At 42.1% G+C, this 25,000-nt stretch overlaps 1 protein-coding gene and 1 long non-coding RNA gene across 2 annotated transcripts in view; one reads left to right on the plus strand and one right to left on the minus strand.

Annotated features, from left to right (window-relative positions):
- Nucleotides 1-8,518, plus strand: part of LOC144015602 (uncharacterized) — a 24,436-nt gene extending 15,918 nt beyond the window's left edge. Inside the window, exon 3 of the long non-coding RNA XR_013282765.1 lies at nt 8,235-8,518. This is a non-coding gene — a long non-coding RNA (uncharacterized LOC144015602). The remainder of the gene's footprint in view (nt 1-8,234) is intronic.
- Nucleotides 70-18,210, minus strand: LOC144015600 (zinc finger homeobox protein 3-like). The gene is made up of 11 exons (XM_077515730.1): nt 17,914-18,210; nt 13,535-15,233; nt 11,763-12,301; nt 11,437-11,650; nt 10,796-10,897; nt 10,576-10,703; nt 10,380-10,490; nt 8,651-8,813; nt 3,921-8,554; nt 3,132-3,791; nt 70-3,023 (listed from the first exon to the last, which is right to left on the minus strand). The coding sequence occupies exons 2-11, from the start codon at nt 15,195-15,197 to the stop codon at nt 2,907-2,909; spliced, it is 8,331 nt and encodes a 2,776-aa protein (XP_077371856.1). The 5' UTR covers nt 15,198-15,233; nt 17,914-18,210; the 3' UTR covers nt 70-2,906.
- Nucleotides 18,211-25,000: the final 6,790 nt, after the last annotated feature.

Genomic DNA, 25,000 nt, shown 5'->3' on the forward strand with positions numbered 1-25,000 from the left:
AAAATAACACCCCGCATAGCTTAACATGCACAACGTGGATTGTCACACCAAAGGGATGAGACCAGAACATGCACCAAAGCAGACTTTATTTAGCTCAGTGGAATATGGGGGCAGTAAGGTAAAAGAGAAACACACCAGTAGGGGAAGAAGTGGGGGAAGGGATTATTATAGAGACACACAAAACCACTGGAGCAAGACATAAGGACAGGTGCACATCACAGGTATCTTTTTGGTCATCACTATGGCAACAACATATCCAGGAAAAGAAAACCAAAAGAGTCAGTTTTACCTACAATAAGGAGTCCCTTCACAGCATAAGACTCCAATATGTACATCTTATGGTCACCAGAGATCAATGAAATAAAACTCAGAAAATAATCAAGTGTACAAAAACTGTTTTTTTTTTTTGAATGCACATTACTGTACAGAACAAAGCTCATTGGTATTGTCGTAAACATTGGTTCGTTTGAGAACAAAACAAGACAGCGTTGGTCAGTCCACATCCTTTGGAAAGCTGTTTTTTCACTGGGAAAATGGAGTACAGACATCGAAGCACAGAATAAAATGATGCCTTGAAAATTCCGGGGCTGAACTCCTTATAACATGCTAAATGCCGTTTCTCGTGTTTGACAAGTAAACACACCAAACACATTTAGTGGTTTATTGGATGTTTCTACTTGGTATGAAAATAATAGTTCTGTTATCCTCTCTGAATCGATTACTGAGAAAGAAAGAAAAAAACAAAAACAAAAAAACAGGTTGATGGAATTTAGCCCCATGTACCAATTTGTTTCCAACAGAATAACAGAAACAATTCATCAACAGCATCGCATGTATCATTATTACAGTTTGTAGTCATTAAAGCCTAGTTGTAAAGCGATCACAGCATGCATCTTTCTACAATAACATTAGAAACTACAGTACATTAGCAGCAAACTGGACATCCTTAAGGGCTGGAGTTTAACACTATGGTTAAAAAAAAAGGGGGGATAAAATAAACTGCAACATTTCTCAGAAAAGTAAAACTCTTCAACCGCTATATTACAGACTGCCATGGCTCTAGTTTGGGGGTTTTGGTTACAGAGTACTCCAGTGTGCTTATGAGAGGCAGAAAACAGTAGCTTAGATATAGGGACTCCTTCCTTCTTTAAAAACAGCAAAACATCAAGTACACAGTAGCGCTTACTTTTGTAGGTCTTATGGTAAAGTATTATCACGTCTTTGGATTTTTGTCTTAAAGCATTAATTATTGTTCAGCTATTATTGTTATATTATTAGATACGAACTGGTTGCAAATAAAAAAAAGAGGAAGAAAACGTTAAAAAGAAAGGGGTGGGAGAAAAGGGAAAATAAATTAAGGTGTACAAAAATAACATCGGTAACAACCATCATTAAGTCTTTCCTCTGCTTAGCGCAGAAGCTCCTTGTTGGTGTACAAACGAGAGCTGCGTCTCTAACATCCAATGAAGTCTTGAGTCAACCATACAAAAGCTAAATACTGTACATTTACCCCTCAAGCTATTAAACACTTTAGTTTTAATAAGGTTTTTTTTTTTTTTGTAACAATCTATTTGAGGTGAAAAGCTCAGATCTTTTTGTTGATGTAATATTTATTTCCAACCTAAAGTGTGCCCCTTCCGCTTTAAAGACAGAAAGTATCAGGTTCACATGGGAGGTGGAGCCATATTGAGCTGCTTACCTGAGCATAGAAAGCTTCATATTCATCACACAACATCGGTAAGACATTGGTATATTCAAAGAACAGAAAGGCAGTTAATCCTTACCTGAACATATCAAAGCTGTCACAATCTTTTCAGAATCATGACACTAATTATACCGAAGCAAGACAGTTGATCTCAATTCATAAGATTTATATTAAAGAAACTATTACTAGACACACACACACCCACACACACGCACCCCCACACACAAAGTAAATTTGAGTTTGGTTAAAGTTATCATATACAGTATTATGGTTGAGTGCTATAAAAAATAGTTTGCCCCTTTTAGGGCAAACTTGCCTTTCTGCTCTGTGCTATTTGGGCTGTTATCCACAAAAGGAACATACAAGGTGTCCATGTACAACAGAAGACTCATCATTGGTTTGTGGTGGGTGGAATTGCACCCTGGCACCGGATCAGTCCCTTGCTTCCCTATTTTCCTGTGCCAGGTGCATGTCTCACCCTTCACTGTACAGATGTCAGCTATGCAGTTTGTTACTGAAAACAAACACGATGAAACAACAGACAGGTAAAATTTTGGTTACGAGCTTTGGAATCTGAGTCAGTCGTTACAAAAGCTCAATGGAATACCACCGTCTATTTCAGGATATTACTTGGTTTGCTCATCTTCCATCGTTAGCTGCTTATTTTTTTCTTCAAGTTTATCTTTTGGAGTACTCTATTTACACTAAAATCTCTTTGAAAGTTCTTGTTCCAGCCTTTTGAAGACCCACACTACATGCTACACGGCTCGTCCTCAAGCACTGTCTGGTTGAAGGAGTCCATATCAAGTCTGTTGTGGTGACCGGGAGGTAGACTGCAGGTCTAGCCAGGCAGTGAGGTCACAATACTTAAGAGGATGCTCTTTGGCCTATGTGGCATTGTTGTCGTTTCTCCAAGGATGAGTTTGGTTTTAGAAAGGTGTCTGACACAACAGGAATAAGGGCATCAAGGAAAGACAAGACCGCATACAAGAGAGCAATACAAAAAGAGAAAAGTTGTTGCAAAGAGGGCTTGGTTTGGGTTTACTTTCAGTTGAAAATGGTTCTCTTTGGGCCACGGTGGCGCTGCATCTTTGGGGTGCTCAGGAAACAGGTTGGGCAGCAAAGTGGATTTTTGTTTAAGTAGTTGACAGTAGGAAAATTAGTTTTAAGGGCATAGTAGAAGAACGTAAAGGGACCCTCATCAAGCGCGGTCTCTCTCTCCTGCGCCAGCTGTCAACTCCGCCTGTTCTCTCTCTGCAGAGTCGGAGCTCATAGTTCTTGCTCTCTTCTCCTTGGCTCTAGCATTCTGGAACCATACCTGAAAACATATTTGAAAGTATACATCTTGGGTATTATGCAATTTTTTTTAAATTTTTTTTTAAATCTATCAATTTAAGATTCTGATAAATTGCATCATGACAGTCACCTGCACAACACGGTGGGGCAGTCCCAATTCCCGTCCCAGTGCTTCACACTCATGTCGATTTGGTGTACGGTGGCTCTTGTAGAAGTCTCGAAGCTGGAGTACTTGTAAGTGGCTCATCTGTGTCCTTTGGCGTTGCTGCTGATGGTGATGTGGCTGCAGATTCTCACCCCAGTCTGAACTTTGACCCCCTGATCCTTCGGGACTCTGAGATCCTTGGTCAACCATACTTGAACCCTCTTCACATTGGAACTCCTCGTCATCTTCCTCATAGTCATCATACTCCCCGAGGTTGTTCAGATCATTGTTTGAAGACAGAAACGTAACAGGCGGCTTCACTGTTTGTTCCCTGTTGCTAATGGCAATGCCAGTGTTTGGGACGAAGCTACAGGAGATAGATGGACCAGGTTTGTCTATGACAGAAGATATTGCCATCCCATTGGGCCCACTCGAACCATTATTCATTGATAAGTTGTAGCCTGCTCTTTCAGCCTCTGCCCAGTGGCGCGATCTCATGTGGGCATCCAGAGCGCTCTTCACCTTAAAGAGAGCCCTACAAAATGGACAGCGAAGGTGGTTCAAGCCCATGCTGAAACTGGATCCTGGCCCCATTGACCTGAACTGCCCCTTTCTTTCTCTTGCCCGTGTGTTTTGAAACCAGACCTGTATAATGAGAGAACAACATGTTTTAAGATTTTTTTTTTTTTTTTTTTTTTTTTATACTAAAAGATGTATTTTCTTTGTCAGAACGTGTTTTTTTTTTTTTGTTTTTTTTTTTTTTTTTTGTTTTACCTGAACCACTCTTCTTGTGAGGCCCACATCCTGTGCAATGCCCTCTAGAACTCCTCTGGTTGGGTTGGAGTCCAAGCTGTAACGCTGATACAACACTTCAAGCTGCTCTGGGGTGATGGTGGTTCTCTGACGCTTATCCCTTCTATGGTCTTCCTCAGAGTCTCTGCTATACCTTTGAACATCAAAACTGCCCTCTGACATTAGCTTTGAACTCTGCTTCAAGGAACTCTGAGAAAGGTCAGCAAGTGAGTTCTTAATTTGTGTGCTATTTAAATGTGAAATCATGGGACTTGTGGCATTAGGGTGCAACTGTGTCATAGCGCCTGAAAGCATTTGGCTGGCCATCAGAGAGTGGTTGGAATGGAGCATCATGTATGGCAACGTTCTGTCTGTGAAGCCAGAATGAAGGAGTTGGACCTGCGACTGAGCTGCAAGGAGGTGCCTTGTCTGATGTTCCTGCCACATTTGGAATGATGGCAGGGACATTGGGCATAAATTGCACTGAAATGGGTTTGGGACTGGGAGATGATTTACTGACTGGGTCTCTACACGCGAGGAGGCATCGGGCTGCTGAGTGTGATTATTTTCAGACTCTGACGAAGAAGGTAGGCTTGGTGATGTAGCTGCAGGCTTTTCCACAGCTTTATTTGGGGATGAAATCTCTACATGATCCTGTCTCGTATCAGATGTTGATGGGCTGTTGTGTACTGTGCTTTGAAAGGGGAAAGAAGGGTGAGGCTGGGGATTTTCTGCTGAGCTTTCTTGCAGAGGTTGGACCTGATTTTCATCTTCGGACCCTTTATGCATTGCCTGCGCTATTTCTTTGCAGTCACTGTTCAGCTCTGTAATTTCTTTTTTCAATGTTTTGCTAGTCTGTGTAGAGGCAGTTGTATTTTCTTGTTTTTTGACAACAGATGTGAATTCCTCAATACCCATCGAATGTTCACTTTCTGTGGAAAGAGTAGAAGAATCAAAAACAGGAGAGTCTGGATGGGCATAATACTCATAGGTCAGATCCATGGAATTTTCATTGTGAGAGTCACTTTGCCCATCATCACCATTGCTGTTATCCTCAGTATCATCACTCTTGTAGTATCCGTCTCTCTTCTTAAGAAGGTCAAGATGGCTCGTACCCTCCACTCCATCTACACTTCTGTCCTGGCTCTTGCGGGCTCTTTGCCTCGCATTTTGGAACCAGACTACAATGACTCTGTTTGGGAGGGATAGCAGGGCAGACAGCCTGTCATATTCCTCCTCTCTAGGATAGGGAGTTGCTTCAAACACCCCCTGCAGCATCTCCAACTGTTTCTCCGTAAAGCGGGTTCGAGAAGAGCGTCTCCCCCTGTGGTTATTGCCTCTTTGGATATCAGTCAACTGGGTTTGATGGGACATGTCTGTTGGTGCTGGAGATGGTGAAGCTGGGGGTTTCAGAGGTGGGTTTACTTTAACTTCCTCTCTGGACTCCTCAAGCGCTGTGGTTGGGGGGTTATTGAAATTGTATGGTGAGTCCTTGTCACGTTGGCGCTCTTTAAAAAGAGTATTGCGAAACCAGTGTTTGATGACTTTGTGTGGTAGACCAGACAGAGCAGATATCTTGTTTAGTTCCTCATCACTCGGTAGGCTGTTGATATCAAAGTGTTTTCTCAGAATATTCAGCTGGTCCTCAGAGATTCGAGTGCGAGTTCTCTTGCCCTGCTGTTGTTCCAGTAATGTTGGGCTGACTTGGGGCTGTTGCCCAGTTGGAGTGGGGCTGCTCTGAACTGGTTGACTTAGAAGCGAAGAATTGACTTGAGGAGGCTGGCTAAGCAATGCCGGACTAAGCTGAGATGGTTGGGAAATCACTGCTGGATTTATAGGTGCCTGTTGCCCAAGCAGTTGAGACTGGTAGAGTTTCACCAATTCTGGGTTCACACTTGAGTCTAACCAGGTTTGGGGCTGGAGACCCACAGGTTGCATCACAACTGGAGGAATGAGTGGTAGCTCCATCGGAAAAGGAAGCGGGGGAAGGGGAAGCTTGGGTAAAGTCAATGGGGGAATAGGAAGCTGGGGCAGAGGAAGCATAGGTATTTTTGGTAAGGGAACAGTCATGGTGTTAGCTGGTGATGTGTTCTGAGAATTAACCGTAGATGTGCTCGTAAGGGGTACCTCCTTTTGGGGAAATATTTGAGGTTGAGAAGAAGAAAGAGGAGGAGAGGGTACTGAGGCATGTGGTAGATCTTCAGCTGCACCACATATTTTTGTTTCTGGATCAGAAGATGAGGAGAGAGGTGATGTTTTAACTTGAGGCTTATCTGCTTCATATACAAGTTCTGATTCTGATGATGTAGCTGGAATTGAAACTGGCGTACTCTGAGATGAATCCTCTTCAGATGTTTTCTCTTTCAAGGGGTACAACTGATCATATTGTAGTCTGTATTCTCTGGAAAACCTCTCTAGTGCAGCAGTGGGAAGCACTTGTCTGTGAATGTATTCCTGGTGACTTTTTAAAATCATGGCATCTGAAAAAAACTTTCCACAATCTCTACACTTTTGTCCTCTTCCACAGCATCCTCTCTCTTTGTTTACCAGTTCATCTGCATCATCATAGTGGCCCTGATTTTCCCCTGGAAAACTTTGTATGTCTTTAACTTCATTTTTGGCATCCCCACTGCAGCTTTGCAGTGTTCCATCATCTGCTCCAACTGACCCTTTTTGCCCCGCTGAATACAATTCCATCTTGCTAATATCAGCACATTCATTTCTCATATTTATCATTTGGGTTGCAATCTGCTGCTGGTGCCTATGTCTACTTTGTATATACTGTAGTGCCAGCTCATAGCCATAACTCTGAAGCAAGGTTCTAAGAGCTTCCCCGTTTACAGCAGCATATGGCACTCTTGGTGGAGGGCATTGTAATTTGGGGAAATTAACTGTTGATGAACCACTTTCCTGTATTTGACTCTCAGTTGTCACAATAGGATCAGACATTTCTTCTTTTTCTTCCGGGAAGAGGGGTTCTTTCGGGGAGGATACACGACTGTAGTCAATTCTGGTGTCAGGAGCAACATATTTTGTTTGGATATCATCAGAGGATAAATATTGATTCTGAGCAAGTTTTTCATCTGTTTGAGGGTTATTCTCTTTTTTAGCCTCTCCCTTAATCTGTTCACTCAGAGTAGACTTGGCTGCCTCAGATTGGGTATGTTCCAAGCTCTTTATTGCCAACTCCGTGTTAAGTGTCATGTCTCCTGGAAAGTAAAAGGGCAGAAGAAGTTGCTGCTGCAGAGACAGCAAGTTTTCCGGTGCCAAAGAGAAGTGCTGAAAGAGACTCTCTGGTCCGATAGGAAGATGCTGCATTACTTGGGCCTGGAGCAACGCTGTGTGTTGTAACTGGGCTTGGGCCTGTGCCTGAGCCAACTGCTGCTGTTGAATCAGAAGCAGCTGGTTTCTTGATGCTATCAGTTCTGCCACTCTCTTTTTAGCCTGTTGACCTTCCGTTGATACAGTCGATTGCAGTTCAGCTACCAATCCTGATGAAGAACTAGCTACATCTGGCTTCTTGATGAAAGGCGAACTCTTAGACGTCTCCTTACCACTTGTAACAGACAGAGTAGTAGTAGTCGTGGTGGCCGATACTGGCGTAGCTACACTCGGCACTGATGTTTGTATACCAGGGTTCTGTGCAGCACGAGCTCTTGTTTGGTGAAGAACTGACCGTAGATGGATGTCCAATGTGGAGCTCTGGCTATAGCCCACACCGCATAGTTTGCATCGGTAGGGTCGAGGATCTTGGCCACGGGGAGCCTCTGGGGCAGAGACACCCGTGTTTGATTCCTGCAGGGCTCGCCTGGCGCGGTGGAGATGGGACACTGAATTGTAGTGAACTAGAAGAATTGTCTTCTGGGTAAATGATTCAGAACATATGGTGCACTTATACGGCCTTGATGGATCTAAATACCGATCCATTGTTGGGTTAGAACTCTTTTTGATAAGAGAAATTGAACTAGGTTCTAATGGAATTTCATCATTTAGCACTTTCTCTGGCTCAGTTAATTCCTCGTCATCTCCCCCAGTTTCAGCAACCAGATCTTTGTCTTTCATTTTCCATTCTTCTTTTTGTTCCGTTCCATCAGTGTTGTCTTCTTCCTGCTGTTCTTCTTCCTCCGACTCTTCATCCTCACCCTCACCTGCTTCTTGGCCAGCTTGGGGTGACAAACTTAAATCTTGTTGAACTGAGCTCTTACTGTGTTCCATGAATTGTGTCGTATGAGGCAGTGAGGCTGTGTTCTGTGTGTTGTCAGGCTGTGAGTGTGTATTCTGCATGTGTCTCTGCAGGGCCTCCTGGCTGCGACACTGTCTGGAGCAGAGGGGGCATTCTGTCGCCGCCCTCATGGCATGGTACTGCCAGTGAAGCTGGAGCTTCTCCTGAGTGGGGAACGCCAAGCTGCACCTGCTGCAACGAAACCGGTAACCATGGCGATCAGAAAGAGGAAGGGGGTCAGCAGTTGGGGAGGAGGGAGGTGTGTGAGTCAGGGATTGAGGAGCCAGTCTTCCGTTGGAAGGGTGAGTGGCGTTGTCTTCTAGGGGTGGGGTGAGTAGAGCTGTCACATCTTTGGGTGCGGCTATATTTCCCTCAGTTTTCTCCTCTGAAACGCCTGCCAAACACACAGTGATTATGAATTTTTTTTTCCCTTTTCATTTTTACACAAAACAATACAAATATTTAACTGTGTTCCTTTTCTTACACCTACTTTTATTTTTTGGTGAATCATCTGAGGTAAGGGAATCTGTTTCTTGATAAAGACGCCTCTGGCTAATTTTCATGTTTTGACCTTTCATCGTGTCATCCATGCACAGGTCAGATGGTAGCTCATTTTCTAGCTGAGGCTGAACTTGTTCTAAGGATGGTGTGACCTGAAAGACAGAAAATGTGTCGTATGGTTTGATCTTTGAAGACGTTCTTTTAAAAATAGCATGGATTTAGCAATACAAAGAAAAAGGAGGGTAACAACATTTTTCTTTAGCCAATGTTATGAATAAAACATGTTTAATTGTACAGCTTAATAGCAGACAAATTGCAAGACGTATAAACACAGCGAGGCTACACTCTGTCCTAATATCATGAAACATTCAAGAGTGAATCTTTAAGTGTATTGTTTTATCTTTTCCCTTCCTTGCTTGGCGCTATACGCAGCAAGGCACATCAACTTGGTAATAAGCGTACATGGTTGAGATATGTGACTCTGCCCTTCAGCACCAATGACGCCCTCCTACATGCCTCGGGGGTTTAATAAAACTTTACTGAGCTGAATAATGAATTTTATTTAAAATCATTCTTCATATAGAAAACCTCCATCTCCTCAGCTTCAAGAGCTAATGTGCCACGAACACGAGCAAGTACGCTACACGAAGGAAAAGGGTGGAAGGCTAAAGATGAGATTTACATGACAAGAGTTTTCTCCACGTAACGGCTTCATAAGAAGAGAGACGAGACCACCGCATACACACTGCAGAAAACTGAAGGTCAGGCTTAATCTAGAGAGCGTAATTGGAAAGCAAGGTACATAATGGCCATCATCACCTCAGTCGGAATTAATGAACCTCAATTACTATCAGAGTGAGTGAGGGAGGTGTACGAGCAGGATGGAGGATGGTGGGAGGTGTGGGTGTGTTTGGGGGGGGGGGGGTTAAGTGCTAAGGGGTGAAGAATATGAAAGAGGGAGACCAGGAAGAGGGAGGGAGGACGTAAGGGGCATTGGGGGGAAAAAAACAACAACAAAAAAAACAGCCTCGGCGAGAGTCAGTGCGGGAGGGGTAACGCGTCAGAAAATGAGAGACAGAAAGGGAGGAGCAGGGATAGAGATTGCAGAATACGAACGATAGGAGTAGCCGTGTGGGGTGGTGGGGGGATAGGGTACAGAAGAGGGGAGCAAGGGTGAAAAGCAGGACGTGAAGTGGAGGCAAAGAGAGCAGGAGACAAAGGCCACTTAGCATATGGGGCCAAGAAGATGGAGGATGGTGATGTGGATAGATGACCAGTCTTTGTTAGCTCGAGAGTCACAGTAAAAAGCACCCCATGAACCCCCCACTTTTTTTCTTTTTTATTTCTAGCTCGACTGCACTTCTGGTAATAGAGGGATACTTAAAGATGCATTATAGAAACACTGGCTTTTCCCTCACTCCTACAGTCAAACACTACTTTAAGAACGCATACACCCCCCCCCCCCCCCCCCCCCCCCCCCCCCCCACACACACACACACACACACACACAGATTGTACGTCCACATCAACGACGATCATGCGGAGCTCCTTAAACATGCATTAAAAAGCCACTGCCTTGCTCTCGGGTGCCTTCTTAATGGAATTGTCTCCCTACATTTCACTCTTCTTCCCCATCCCCCTCCTCTTTGCCTGCTCATTTTCTTGTGCTAACCCCGACAAACGCAAATACAACAAATGCACACTTTGCATCCACTTACTGTGCTGATGAGCTTATCTATGCAGTCCTGTGCCACACTGTGCACATGCGTGAGGTGAGGTCGAAGGTGTTCGTATGAGATTTTCACTTGGCACAAAGGGCACAGGACAGTCTAAAAAGGACAGAATGGTAAGAGCGTGAAGTGAGGATAAAGATTAACATTTACTTTCTGGTCTGTGTGGGTGTCAACTGCTTACCTGCTGGTTCTCGCTCGGCTGGTGTGTTCGGGGTCGTTTGTTTGTGATGGAGTTTTCCAATTCCCCACATCCAGATGCCTGACGCTTGAAGGACTCCCTCTTGTCAAAATCCTCCACCACTTTTTCTTCTTCAAAAACAGCAGAACACGTCAATATTCTTCTGTATTGGCCATTATTCAGTTATTCAATGAAATGTTTGAATTTCCATAGGCAGCCGTACCTGTCTCTTTGTCACTCTGCTGAACTCCCAAGTTGTCTTTGGTTTGGTCCAAAGGACCGGTGGTGACCTCGCCAGAATTTTCCTCATCCTCATTAAGTTCTCCTGACAGATGACAGTAATATAATAATCATTATGATGTACATGCTGAGGGATTCATTCTCATTCTATTCATATTATTTTCAAAATGTCCCGTTATTGAAAACAATGACGTTAAGGACCATGTTTCATTCTTCTTGTCTATTTGATACCCTATTGATCATATATTAATTCTCCATTAGATTCTCTTCAAAAAGGTGGAAAATTAATGTACAGACTCCAGGAGACTGTTACACAATATAAGTAACCATACAGCAGCGGGCTATGCAGCAAATTTCTCACTCGTTACAAGCCTCTGCCTCCCCCATCTTTGTCCAGGGGATTTGTATTGGTTCATTGATTAGCAGGTGCTAGTTAGCTGTCGACAGGGGCGATCGGGGATATAACAAGGATGTGTATCGACTGATCAATTTACTCGATCAATAGCTCAGCAACAGCCATTACTCATTTTCTCACTTTTCATGTTAATCCCCAGGCCTCGTTCCTCGTGTCAGCGAGCAGATGCAGCTGCACGTCAAATACGCTTCCAAGGTTGATATTCTCACCTGTGACCCCATCGGGGCTTTTTCTGATGGTAAAAATGGCTGCCAGCTCCTCTCCGCCCATTGGCTGCAGCTGGAGCAGCGCCTCCCTCTGCTGATGGGTCTGCGTTTGACTGTGTTTTAAAACTTGAAGTTTGGAGGAAGAGGAGTTGTTGCATAGGAGACAATGGAATAGATAGGAACCGCCATCGACCTCACCATCGTACTGCTGCAGGAACTGGAAGGAGAAGAAAGCCACATAATTAGAAAATGTTAGTTTCAAATGATTTAGCATTCAGGAAGAGGTTTTTTTTTTTGGGTTTTTTTTCCTCTCCAGAGTCAGTGCTTACTCTGTATACCCGGACGCTGGACTCATGGTGGGAACTCCGGGAATGTCCTTGTAGCTTCTCCAAACTGCTCGTCGCATACTCACATAGGTTGCACCTCAGCTGGATCGGGTTGCCCTTAGCTATCAAGGCAGCACCTTCCTGACCCCGGTCGCCCCCTTCTTGAACATGAGCCGCAAGCTGGTAGCGGGTTCTGTGCCTGTCAGTCTGACAGTGCAAGGAGAAGTTGGCCCTGAGCGGGGTGGTATAGCCACACAGTCTGCAGTGACAGCCACCAGCGACCAGGGAGCACCATTCGGACTGGGGCAGGGAGCGAGGGGCGTTCAGGTGCTGCTCCACAGACTCTAAGCTGTCAGAAGAAAAGCAGGAGCAGACAAGGCATTGGAAGACACCCTGGCAGAGAGGTCCGGTGGGAGACAAAGACAGGACTGGCGGTGGAGAGGGTGACGGCGACGGGGACGGAGTCAGCGTTGAGCCAAGGGTGACAGGCTGCTCTGTGACTTGTTGCGTCGTCAGTCTCATGTTCAAGGATAGCTCCCCACCTGACATTTAGAAAGGACTGTGAGCGTTTTACTCATTTACTAATCCAGGGGTCAGTAACCTTTCCTGTCAAAAGAGTAGGGGTGCACCGATCGATCGTCCCCGATTTCCTTTATTTTGGGAGTACGGGGGAGGGGGATGATCGTCCGATCCCTTAAAAATAAACCGATCTTTTCTCATTTCCCTCCACAGAAGTCTGAAAAAGTCAGACACTGTCATCTTATGCTGACATGACTCTTAGGCTTCTTATTTTTATTTGAGGGAACTACTTCATGTGCCAAACAACCCTTTTGTATTATTTCACAGATATTTTTCAATGTTTTCCAATAAAACAAGATTGGAACACTGAAGGTGAATGGTGCTTGTGAAAAAAAATCAGGATCAGCAAAAATCGCGATCAGCAGGTAAGACTTTTTAAAAGATCGGCAATCGCAATCGGCTGAAAAATTGTGACCGGTGCACCCCTACTAAAGAGCCATATTAGGCCAAATAAATCACCAAAAGTCTGTCTGGAGCCACAAAACATTTCAACATTGTGATTAACTAAATAAACAAAGTGTTATTGTTAGGCTAATGTACTGAGGGCCCAAGAGCTCCTTAGAGCTGCACTATAGCAGAAAATAATGCAGCCTCCAATACTTTCGACATTCATTTTCTTCTACCTTTCATCCTCCGTTTTTAGATTATTTTTTTTTTAATGTGTATAATTTTTCATACATTCGACTTTTCTGCCATTCTGTTACATTTCTGACATTTTCGGCCATTTTATGGACATATAGTAATTTTCTGCCTCTCTTCTTACACTTTTATAAATTTTTTGGACATTTTTTTCTACCTTTTTTTCATGGACATTTTATGGTAGTTTTTGGCTTTTTCCCTCCCGTTTTAGACAGTTCACGGCCACGCTTATCACATTTTTAGGTATTTGTAAAAACTTTTTCGTCTACCTTTTGTCTCACTTTGTTGTGAGACTTAAACTTAAAAAACTTAAAAATGTTGACTTTTTGAAAAAATATGTAATTATTCTTTTTTTTATTTAATCAATTATTTGAAAAAAAATTTAAAACTAAAAATATGGAGAAAAAAAAATAATATATTTTTTTATTTTTATTTTTTTTAAGAGACCCACAGTGGGGCCACAGGAGAGGGATTAAAGAGCCACATGTGGCTCCAGAGCCGCAAGTTGCAGACCCCTGTACTAAACCAACAGCTCAGGGTTTCATGCTGTTTCTTACCTGTGTTCAGGTGCTTCAGATGGGGAGCAAGACTCCTGCAGTGGGACAGGTAGTAACCCCTCTGCAGCCTCAGCATATTATGTGTGTGTTTCTCACTGGTGGTGTGTATGCGCAGGTTGCGGGCGATGCTCGTCTCATAATCGCAGACGTCACAGCGCCACCGCTTGCCATGCGAGGGAGAGTGCGCAGGTGGCGTGAGCTTGGCGGGCTGATTAGTCGAGGTGGGAATCGGAAGCGGCTGCTTGTATACCTGCTCGTCCATCGTGGCCCCGTTTGAGGAGCTGCTATTGTTGTTGCTAGCATGCAAAGTATGCATCTGGCCATTGGTATGTCCCCCGTTTTGCACATTGTTAAGGTGTTTATCTGACTGCATGTGTATGCTTAGGTTGCCTTTCGACGAGGTAGCGTAGTCACACACCTCGCAGCGGTAGGGCTTGTAGCCACAGGCGTAGGTTTCTCCCCGGGCCAAGCGGGGATGGGCTTTCCCTGAACTGCAGTAGCCACACACACCCCGTGTCAAACTGCCACAAACGCACTTCCCACCGGAGTTGGCGCACACACACTGGCTGCCCGTCTCGGGATGCTTCTCTTTCATGTGGAGTTGCAGGGTATGCTGGGACTTGTAGTGCCAGTTACACTTGGGACATTTCAGCGTCTTGCAGGAATTGCGCGAGTGCATTACAGTCATGTGACTTGTCAGTGAGAGCTCTTGGTTGAGGTTTTTGGGGACAGCTTCTTTCGGTTCTCCTTCGTTGTCTCGCTCGTCATTTACATCTGTCTCAAGCTGGCTGTCATTTGGTTCTGGAGCTTTGGCACCATCTCCATTGGAAATGGAAGAGTGAGGAACCCCTGCTGGCCCGTTGTCCTCAGCAGGCGCACTGGCCCCCTCCACACCTGCCAATGGGAAAGCCAGAGTCGACTGCTGGGATTTAAAGCTCTGAGGAAACCCAGAAATCCAGCCCTGATCTCCTGGTATGTCTTTTGCCTCCGTGTCACTCAGCAGGGCAGAAGAGTAGGATGGGCATGTGAAGTGCTTTGGAGAGGTGGAAAGAAAAGGGGAGGCTTTTGGAGAGGTGGGGGGACTCTGGGAGGACTTTGGCGATGCGGCTGTTTTGCTGTCGAGCGTGCCACTGGCCTTTGCCGTGCTGGAAGAAGCGCTTTGCTGGCTCTGTTGAGGTAATAAAGAACATTTGGATTTGGTTTGGCTTTGGTTTGAGATGGCCTCCTCCTCTTCTTTCTCCTCTCCTCTCCTGCTGCTGCTGAGGGCTTGCGGGAGACCCCCTGTTGCCGACTTCACTCCCATGCCATTGCCTGCATGCCCCTCCCCATTTTGCCCTGACAGATATTCCTCCCGGAAGATCACCTTCATCCACTGCTTTGGACACGCTCCATCCTCTTGACGCGCGTGATGGCGTCTATCCTCCTGCCCCCCTACCTGGGTCTCTCCTGCAACCTGGTACCCCTCGACACCTGCCTCATTCTGCTTCTCGCGTGGGGTCAGGGGCTCATTGGCAGGAACCCCAGGTGAGATACGAGAGGCCAAACCCTGCTCGGGAATGAACACCGGGATCGGGGGAGGGCGAGATAAAGCCTGGGGACGGAGGCCCGCATCTCTGTCCTCTCCTCCCCCTCCATCCCCTCCTCCTGCCTCACCAATGTCCATGGCGGAGGCTACAGCTGCCGTGCATCACCACCCCGCCTGCACACGCAGAGAAAGGAAGAAAGTGGAGAAAATGAAACAAATGAGTCATGTAAATCATATTGCATAACAGTGGAGGCCATTGATTAAAGGCCTCGGATAGCATCTGTTCAATAGAGCTTTCAGGGTGCGCAACACACAGGCCGGTTACTCAGGGGTTAGCGTTAGCCCTTAATGGGAAAATCAATAGTGTAAGCGCCAAACTAGGTGGAGGAATGCGGGTAAGGGCTACGCAGGAGGTCTATAATATTCCTCGGGGGATCGGATTAAATAAAGAACTGAACGCTTTGGAGCTAAAGGGCTTCGGCTAAATTGCCACACTGAGATAAAAAGTGGATAAAAGCGCCGCTTGAAAACCATTGTATCATGCTGCATCTTAGGCCACACACATTTGAAGGTGAGGCCAGGCAGCTCTAATTAGCCAAACAATCGGAAGGGGAAGGAGTAATGTACCATACCAAGCACATTTGTGCTTTCATTTAGTCGAGAATACAACAAATGTGCATTAGCGTGCATGCTAATGTTGACGGTATGCATGGCAATGGTAATGACATAAAATACATGAAATACAATTTCAAGAAGCATTTAACAACTACTCTTTTCTTCATGATGATTACGTTTATGTTCAAGGCGGCGCATTAGCCATTATTCAGTAAATCAGTGCAATATAAAAAGAAGTGGGTCTCTCCTGCCAATGTCAAAAGAGATAGATATGTCTGTCTCTTGCTCTTGCAATTTAATTACTGACCTTTATTAGAAATCAAGGAGCAACCTTAATTTACCTTCCACCTTCTGGCCCCAACCGAGACCATTCCCCTCCTCCTGCAACATCCAGAGTGGGTGCCCCCCCCCCTCCCCATCTCTCTCTGCAGCTTTAAGATATATGGCCCACATCCGCACTCTGATAGCGCTTTAATGCACCGTGTTTGTGTCACAGGCCACAGACCCTTGCCCACTGCAGTGGTCTTCATGTTTTCTGTGGGATACCACCATGGGGTGTTTTGAGGCCCGCCAGCAACCCGCAACAGCTGAGAATAGTCTCTAATCTGATAAAGATTTTCATTTACACTGCGGTCGATAGCCTCGGACCATCAGCGATGCAACTATTTATACGAGCATTCCTGGCCGGCTATTGATCACAAATACGGGAAACCAGCATTTAATGTGTGTGTGTGTGTGCGTGTGTGTGTACAATGATAGTGTGTGTACATCAGGCTACAGATGTCAAACCCACATTTACTAACGCCTAAAATGCACCATGTGCATGGTGTTTGTGAATTTTAAATGAAAATTGTGTATCCAAGTTTAAAAATAAACGCCCTGCATGTGTACAAACCAATCTCAGCTCCTGAAATTCACCACTGCAATCGTTTTCCATGACAATAGCATTGTGCTTTGTATTGTTTTGTTTTTTTTGCATTGTGCATTCGCATAGTAGACTGCCACAAAAGTGTGTGTGTGTTTGCTCATCTAATGTGTACAAAATAATCAAATTCTGATTGGAAGAACCTGAAATTCATCATTACATTCATTTTCTGTGATGACAAGCTTTTTTTTTGTTTTGTTTTTTAAAAACGGGATTGTGTGTGCATACATAACAGACATAGAGGATTATGTGCGTACATGTAACAATTCTGTCGTGTGTACACACAAATCAGATTCTAATTTAAGGACCTCAAAGTCACCCTTACATTCAGTTCATTAGGATAAAGCCATGTTTTGGGGAAGAAAAAAAAAGCATTTGTGTTGTTAATTTGGGTGATTTAAGTGCAAAAGTGTCTCTGCGTGTGCATGCTAAAATGTGTTTATACACATCTTTTTGTGTACATATTCCACTCAGATTCTATTCTTAGGAACTGAGATTCGCTGGTACTCCCAGATTTATGTGATAACTGGCTATGTCGTGGGTATTTAAAATATGACTTCTTTTTTTTTTTTTATACCTAAGTGACATAATTGTGCAATGTATGTCTGTGTACAAAACATTCTGAATCTAATCCAAAGGCCAGAAATTCACCATTACATTCAGTTTGTTATACCGGGCTATGATTTGGATTTTTTAATATACATAATGTGTACTGAAAAGACCTAGAGGTGTATTGTGCTTTTATGTAAATAAACAGATTTGATTCTAATTTAAATTCACTACTACACTGAGTTCAAGTGATGACAGGCTATGGTTTGTATTTTCAAAGCATAGCTGTGTGTTTACATGTCAGACATGACGGACATAAAAAAGCATAGTGTGCGTGTATGCGTGCGTGCGAGAGCCAGGAAAGAAAGCAAGACAGTAGTTTGCCTCAACAACATGGCAGTAAATGTACTGTCCTTTACTTCCACAGGAAACATTACAACTGGATTCGATTTGCAATTATGGTCTAGCCTAGGTGGACTCGGTGGAGCTTTGCAGGTAAGAAAAACACACGGACAAAATACGAATTTTGCGTGGGGCAGTATTGCTTACACAGCTCCTGGCAGGAATGGTGGTGTTAGTTGGGGGTGGGGGGGCACTTGAAGAGTTCTCTCCCCGCGTGTGACTGTTGTCAAGCGGTACACCACACTCACCGCAGCACTCTTGTGGCTTTTGTTTACACCACCATAACAGGTGACTACAAAAGCAACTCATGCTTCATTCCATGCGCGTTTAGTGCCCTCCACCCCAAATAAACGAAACACTTACATTTGTGCAGCGGCTCCGGCACCAGTCTCCGCGAGCTTGAGGGTGTCGTCGTAGTAGTAGTCCGAAAAGACAAGCACGCATTCCCTTTTGTTGTTGTATTTTTTTGCACGATCCTGTGCAGGCGAAGGAAGCGGAGGAGGACGGATGGATGAGGGGGAGAGAGCAGGCGAACGCAGCCGCCTTCCAAGTTGTTTAGCAAACAGTGTAATTAAAGCTACATGCAGGCAAGGCAAGGCAAGGCAGGCTGGAGTAAACACACAAGACGGGGTGCAGGCTGGGTGGGCGTGGGGTCGGGTGGGGGGGCCAGGACGGAGGGGTTCTAGGCGAGCTCCAGAGGTAGAATGAGTTCTGATCACGGTGTGTGGGGGGGGGAAACACTTGGCTCTTTATTCCTGCTAATTAGTTTCCTTCAAAAAATGGCTGAGATGGCGCCCGCTGCGCATGCGCGTAATTGCGCAGACGCCGCTAATTAGACGGTTTGGATCAATAGGATTCCGCGAGAGAGCGCGAGATAGAGAGAGAGGGGAGGGAGAGAAAGAGGCAAAGGAGGGGGCTGGAAGACAAGGACGAGGGGAAAAGTCCCGACATTTGCTGATAAAACCTTGAATTGTACTTTGGTTTTATATTACAATGTAGGTTGTGTATCGTTCGAAATCGTCTCCGGTGTGTCATATTGTTTGAATGAAACATTGTTTAAAAAATAAAAAATAAAAAAAATAAAAAAAACAGATGGGGGAGTATGTCGATAAATTGTGTATTATTTTATATTTCAATGCAATGAAATTGATTTTTAGGTGGACAAGTGTGCTACAAATTGCGACACATCCAGCTGTAATATTTTATTCCTTTTCTTTCCTTTTATGTGACATTTGCCTCCAAATAAACTGCAGCTTAAACGGTATAGGAGAGAAAAAAAAAGATGATTATAGTCTGCTATCGTGCTTGTCCATATGACAAACAAGACTTTAAAATTTATCACATTTGGAGAAATTCAAATGTCTTTCTAAATGTATTAAAATGAGATTAATCATCCTATCTGCACTGATTTTTTTTTCCCATTTTTAAATTGCGGCCCCAAGTGTGTTATTTTGATTTTGTTTTGCAAAAAAACATTTTTAATCGATTTAAGTGTAAAAGTCCATCCATATGCATGCTATCACAAATGACCTTTTTTTGTCTTCTCTGGCCATCCTTTCAACTCGCAGTCATTGTTATGATAATACTATTGTGATTTTAAACACGGGATGTGCAATATGGCCATCGTGCATGTTGTAGGTGCTGGAAATTGCATTCAAATAAACATTTATGAATCTTTTTCTTCTAATCAAACCATATATTTTTGCAAAGCTGACATATTTTTTAATAATTGTACATTAAGGAAAAAAATATATCTCTAATATATATATAATATCGTCTAACCAAAAAACAATGTGCTATCACCAAAGCGGAAACAAATAAGGTTACTGTAATCTCACACAATGAGTCATACATGAATATTAATATTTTCCTCCACACTCACGATTTGATGTTTTTTTTTCCCTTCCATTTATTATGAAGCCATTAAGTATTTAGGGAATTGATCCGTTGGCCAATTAAAACTGTGCTCAGTGAGACTTGACCCACGTTTATTGTTCATCCAATAATTGTTTTATGATTTGCAAAAGCCTCAAAGTGATTGTGTGCCTGGCACGTGCCTGCAGGAATCATAATCATAAATCAGATGACATGTTTTTATGTCCATGTGCTGTTTTTTTTTTTTTTTTCCCTCCACCTCTTGTTGTTCTGGTCGTCACAGAATTCACTTAAATAAATTGTGTGTGTGTGTGGGTGTGTGTATGTGTCCATAATCCCTATATTTATATTCATATTTTTCATTTCTTGTCTTTCAGTGACGTTGTGCTGTGGTCATCCTTTCGGTGGCATCCAAGCCATATTTGGTAGCTGTAAGACAAAATGGAGGCCTCAGGAGTAGGACAGTATATTAAATAAGCATGTGATTTCTCCTCGCCAATCAATTGAAACAGGTAATGATGATTCTAATATCAATTAATAAAAATATTAGTTAATATAATGAACATCATTGAATTCAGGAAAAAAATAATGTATTCCAATGTGAGCTCAGTAAAGTGAAGCCTGTAAATCTTGATCCGTTCATACTAGGAAAAAAAAAGTAAAGAATCAATCACCTGGGTGATTTAATCCTATCATTTAAAAAAAATAAAATAAATCAAATGATCATAAAGTCAACATTACACTTCTGTGACACATTAAAGTGTCTTCTTTTTTTCCACAATGATATTTTAAATGATTGCATTACAAATGATTACATTTCCATTTGAAAATCTTTCATTGCATTTTTAGGAGTCTGATCTAACACACACACACACTTACAGTTCATTTATATGTTTAGTTTTTTTCTCAGCATATTAACGTTTACAAATGGGACGTTGTATTTACAGTTTGGTTGTATTTACAGTGCTGGGCAAAATTGATTTTTATTTTTGCTGATTTTGACTCTTTTACTTCGGGGGGGGCTTATCTATGTTTTTAGTTGTAATAGTGGACGCCAGGATAATATGTCTGTAACGTGTTGTAAACTTATAAGCTTACATGCAACATTCTTAACATGAACATCATGCAAATCAACTTGCGATTGTGATTGGTTATGTAAGATCCAATCATCAACCAGAGGTGTTGACATCATCCAAATTACACGTTTTATTGGTTTAGACACATGAATATGTCATGTCCAATGCAACCATCTATGGGTCGGAAGGGGTTAAAAAAAAAAAAAAAAAGGGCACAGTGAAATATATTTTTTTAAATATATTTTCTTGAGTCTACATTTACTGTTGTGTGACGACTACTTTGCCTGTACCCTCAGGTGAATGAATGCCAGGGGCTGTTGTTGTTTTCAATATACCGGTAATATCTACTTAGCCTTTCCACCAATTTACCCTGGCAGCTCTAATGGGGCAATTAAGCACTGAAGGACTCCCCCCCCACACACACACACATATCACACACACCTCGGGCATAATTCCAAACTTGTCTCAAAATAGGGGGGCCATCTGACGCTTCTTATTGTCCTCCCTGCCCCCATTTTAGCCTACAGGTACGACCTCCAATGTGTACCAGTGAGGTTGTGGTCTTCAATGCAGAACTAGGAAGTCGGGGCGAAACATTGTCCTCACAGTTGACCTCTCACTCAAGTCTATCTTTGTCTAGCCTCACATATAAAACACACACGCGCGCACGCGCTCACCTACTCACACGCACACCCAGTCTGTTCCAAAAGTATTTGAACAGAAAGGTCAATTCCATTGTTTTTGTTGAAGACATTTGTGTTTCAGATCAAAAGATGAATATGAGCTCTTTGTAGGTCTGCTTGTTTATTTGTGCTAACATAAAAATGGTAAAATAAAAAGTTACAAAAAAAGAAAAAAAGATGAATATGAGACAAAAGTGGAAAATTCCAGCTTCTTTTTGATGGTATTTACATCTAGATGTGTTAAACAACTCATGAAAAGCACATTTTGTTTGAAGCCACCCACTTTTCAACTGAGCAAAAGTCATGGAACTGACATTATTATTAAATGAACTTGTGAATTACTACTACTACTACTAAGAATAATTATTAATAATAATTATTAGATATAATAATTATTAATTAAGTGAATAACGTTTAATATTTGCTGACATAGCCCTTACTTGCAATACCTGCATCAAACCTGCGACCCATTGACTTCACTGTTGCATTCGTCATTTGAAATGCTTTTCCAGGCCTTTACTGTAGCCTCTTTCAGTTCCTGTTTGTTTCTGGGGGTCTCTTCCTTCAGACTCGTCTTCAGAAGGGGAAAAAAAACATGCTCTATTGGGTTAAGGTATGGTGACTGACTTGGCTTGTCTATGACATTCCACCTGATGAAGTCCTTTGTTGTGCTGACAGTGTGTTTTTGGTTATTGTCTGGTTGCATATTATGAAGATTCTCCAAGAAGTTTGGATGCATTTTTCTGTAAATTGCCAGACAAAATCATTTTTTAGACTTAAGGATTCATTCTACTGCTACAATCATGAGTTACATCATCAATAAAGACTTCTTGTCCCTGTACTGCACAAGATCAATTATTTTCTGTTTTTTTCAAGGTGTTTCTATTGACTTGGGTAGCCTCTTATTTAGCGTACCTTGTCAGGTAGACGGTCGCAAAAACACGTGTTTATAACGGTAACGTGTGGTGAAAAGGCCAACTTCAAAACAAACCTTACTATACTAATAATATATGGACAGCAATGCCTTGGTACGCTCTTAATTTGAAGTTGTTCTCGGCAGCGTGTCACACATGGCATAACAACTGACTTGATTCATCAGTGGTGTCAGCAACACAACGTCGTCTTGATATCAAGTTCAGTCGATAATTCTTACTGAATTTTCAAAAAACAAAACAAAAAAACAAGTTCAATCGATAATTAAGGATGCTAAAAAATCTACTTAATTGCACACAAATGTACCATACGACGTCTGTTGCCAGCATTTCAAAGCAGCTCCAGTGCATCTAATGCTAATACAACTAGCGCCGCTAATAATACTGATGTGGCTAGGCTAGCGCTGCTTAGCAAGTCCGAGGGGCCAGGGCCATTTGATCACGTTTGAAAGGCGCAAATGACTGTGCACATTTAATGCTGACAGTCTAACACACTTGCTGTGCTGATCACTTTAAAAAATACAAAAAACAACAACAACAACAAAACAGGTGCACTAAAATGTGCTGATTTAGCCGGCAACGTTATCTCATCTCATAGACTAAAATCTGTGGGAAGAATTTCTAGAGAGGAAAATAGTGTGCTGTTAAGCACAATTTTAATTAAAAAAAAAAAAAAAAAAAGTTGATTATCTCAAAATGAAAAACAGTTAATCGCTCATTATTTAGTGAAAATGTGTGTCTGTCTGTATTCAATAGAATTTTCAGGAGGATGCCCGAATACCAAAATAGCTGCAGAGAGCTAAAGCTCTAAAACTGTTCAGTAAAAGATCTCAGCTGCAGCTGGTATTGAAGCAGCATTTGAAAAATAAGCCTGAAAAAATTGACTCTCCTCTTTATGAGACTAGTTAATTTTCTTGCAGTCTGCTCCACAAATAGAAAACTAAAAAGAAAACATGAATATATTATAGTATTTATTATAATATACAAACATTTGAATAATATATTACAAATTTTGTCATCTCTCTCATGGTTTCAATCTCGTGAGAGACATCTCATCTTGTGGGATTTGTGTCTCGTCCCTATATATATATATATATATATATATATATATATATATATATATATATATATATATATATATATATACACATACATATATATGTACCCCTTTCCTTCCTCCATCCCCAAGGAGGCAATATCCTCCCCAGCAAATGCTTCCTGGTGAGCTGTTGTCATAGTAACTTGCGGGCCGGTCGACATGACAACCCCACCATCGTCCAGAGATAGATGATAGGCCATGCAGCCAAGGGGGTGAGGGGGGAAAAATTGTGGGTGGGGTAAAAGACATACACCCCATTAATTTGCTTTGCCTGATTCTGTTTCAAAATGTGACGCCCCCCTCCCCCTCAAGGGTGACGTTCATTCAGCATCACCCTGCTTTACATTTATACAAGTATTTCTGAAACGTCAGCCTCCAGGCTTTTCTGCCCTCTCAAACGTGAACACTGTTAAAAGATAAGCATGTTTCCAAAAATTTTGTATGGATATGTTGGGATTCTATAAATATAACTGCTTTTTATAATCCCTTCTAATAAGTCTTTTTAAAATTGCATTACTCTCCTTGGATGTTTTGCTTTGAGATTTAGAATATGTGCATTTTGCAGTACTGTACATATAATTAAAGTGACAGAGAAGTAGATACTTCTAGTAATTCTCCATTAAAATTAAGTTTCTTGTAAAGTAATAAGATGGTGAATTTGACAGCATTACAATTTGAAAGTTTCCATGGAAATTACCTGGCAATTAATTAAGGGTCAATGACAAAACAAAACAAAACAAAAAAAATGCCAATATAGTACCATTCAAAATGTTGAATGAAAAGCGTTTCTTCCTAATGTTTTCTTTAACACCATGTATTTATTATAGTCGCCTCATTTTTCATCACACACCTTGGTGGCTTTGAGTTGATGAATGCAAAACAGATGCAGAGGTGAGGGAGTTGGGTTTCATGATATCCTGGTCTTTGAATGGGAATAATAGAGAATACATACTGTATAGAATAGATTTGGTTTTTACCTTCCAATTAGAATTAATGAATAGATTTATTAAGAGCTGCTGCACATAAACAGTATTCAGTCGAATGCCCTTACTAATCACGTCCAGTCAAAAATACACTAGATTGTTCCATAAATCAACGTCAGTATGACTTCAAAAATAATAACTATATTTAAAAAGAAAACAAAAAAAAACTTAAGCCTCATCTGAAAGGCCATATGCAATGTTTCCAGTTGTTAATCATTTGCTGTTTTGGTTCATTTTCAATGCAATTTATGTTGAATAAAAATTATTATATGCAACATATGTTATTACAAAATTACTAAAAATCATGTGTTTGGGGAAAATACTGATAGACTGTAAATAACACTGCAATTGTTATATCTGTCACTAATAGAAGGAGAAATCCATGCAGTAAAAAATAAAAATAATAATAATAATCAAGGGAATGTTTCCTGCATGTTCCTTCATGGTTCAGTTGGTTTCTTATGTGTAAGGATGGTTCTAAGCCCTGCTCCATCTGTAAAGTTGCTTGAGGTGACTTACTGCAGGTTGTGAATGGGCACTCTATAAATAAAATTGGCTCTTGCAACTTGTCAAAAAAAAAAAAAAAAGTGAAGGAACATAGCATTCAATCCCAGTATTCCAGAAAAATAAAACATCAGGACATATATCATTATCGGGGTTTGAAATTTTGTTCATATCTCACAGCACTGTGCAGAAGCATCTGTTGTATTATCATATCATTCAATGAATGAATATATATATATATATATATATATATATATATATATATATATATATATATATATATATATATATACACACA

This window comes from Festucalex cinctus, chromosome 3, assembly GCF_051991245.1.
Source record: "Festucalex cinctus isolate MCC-2025b chromosome 3, RoL_Fcin_1.0, whole genome shotgun sequence".
NCBI classification, from domain to species: Eukaryota; Metazoa; Chordata; class Actinopteri; order Syngnathiformes; family Syngnathidae; genus Festucalex; species Festucalex cinctus.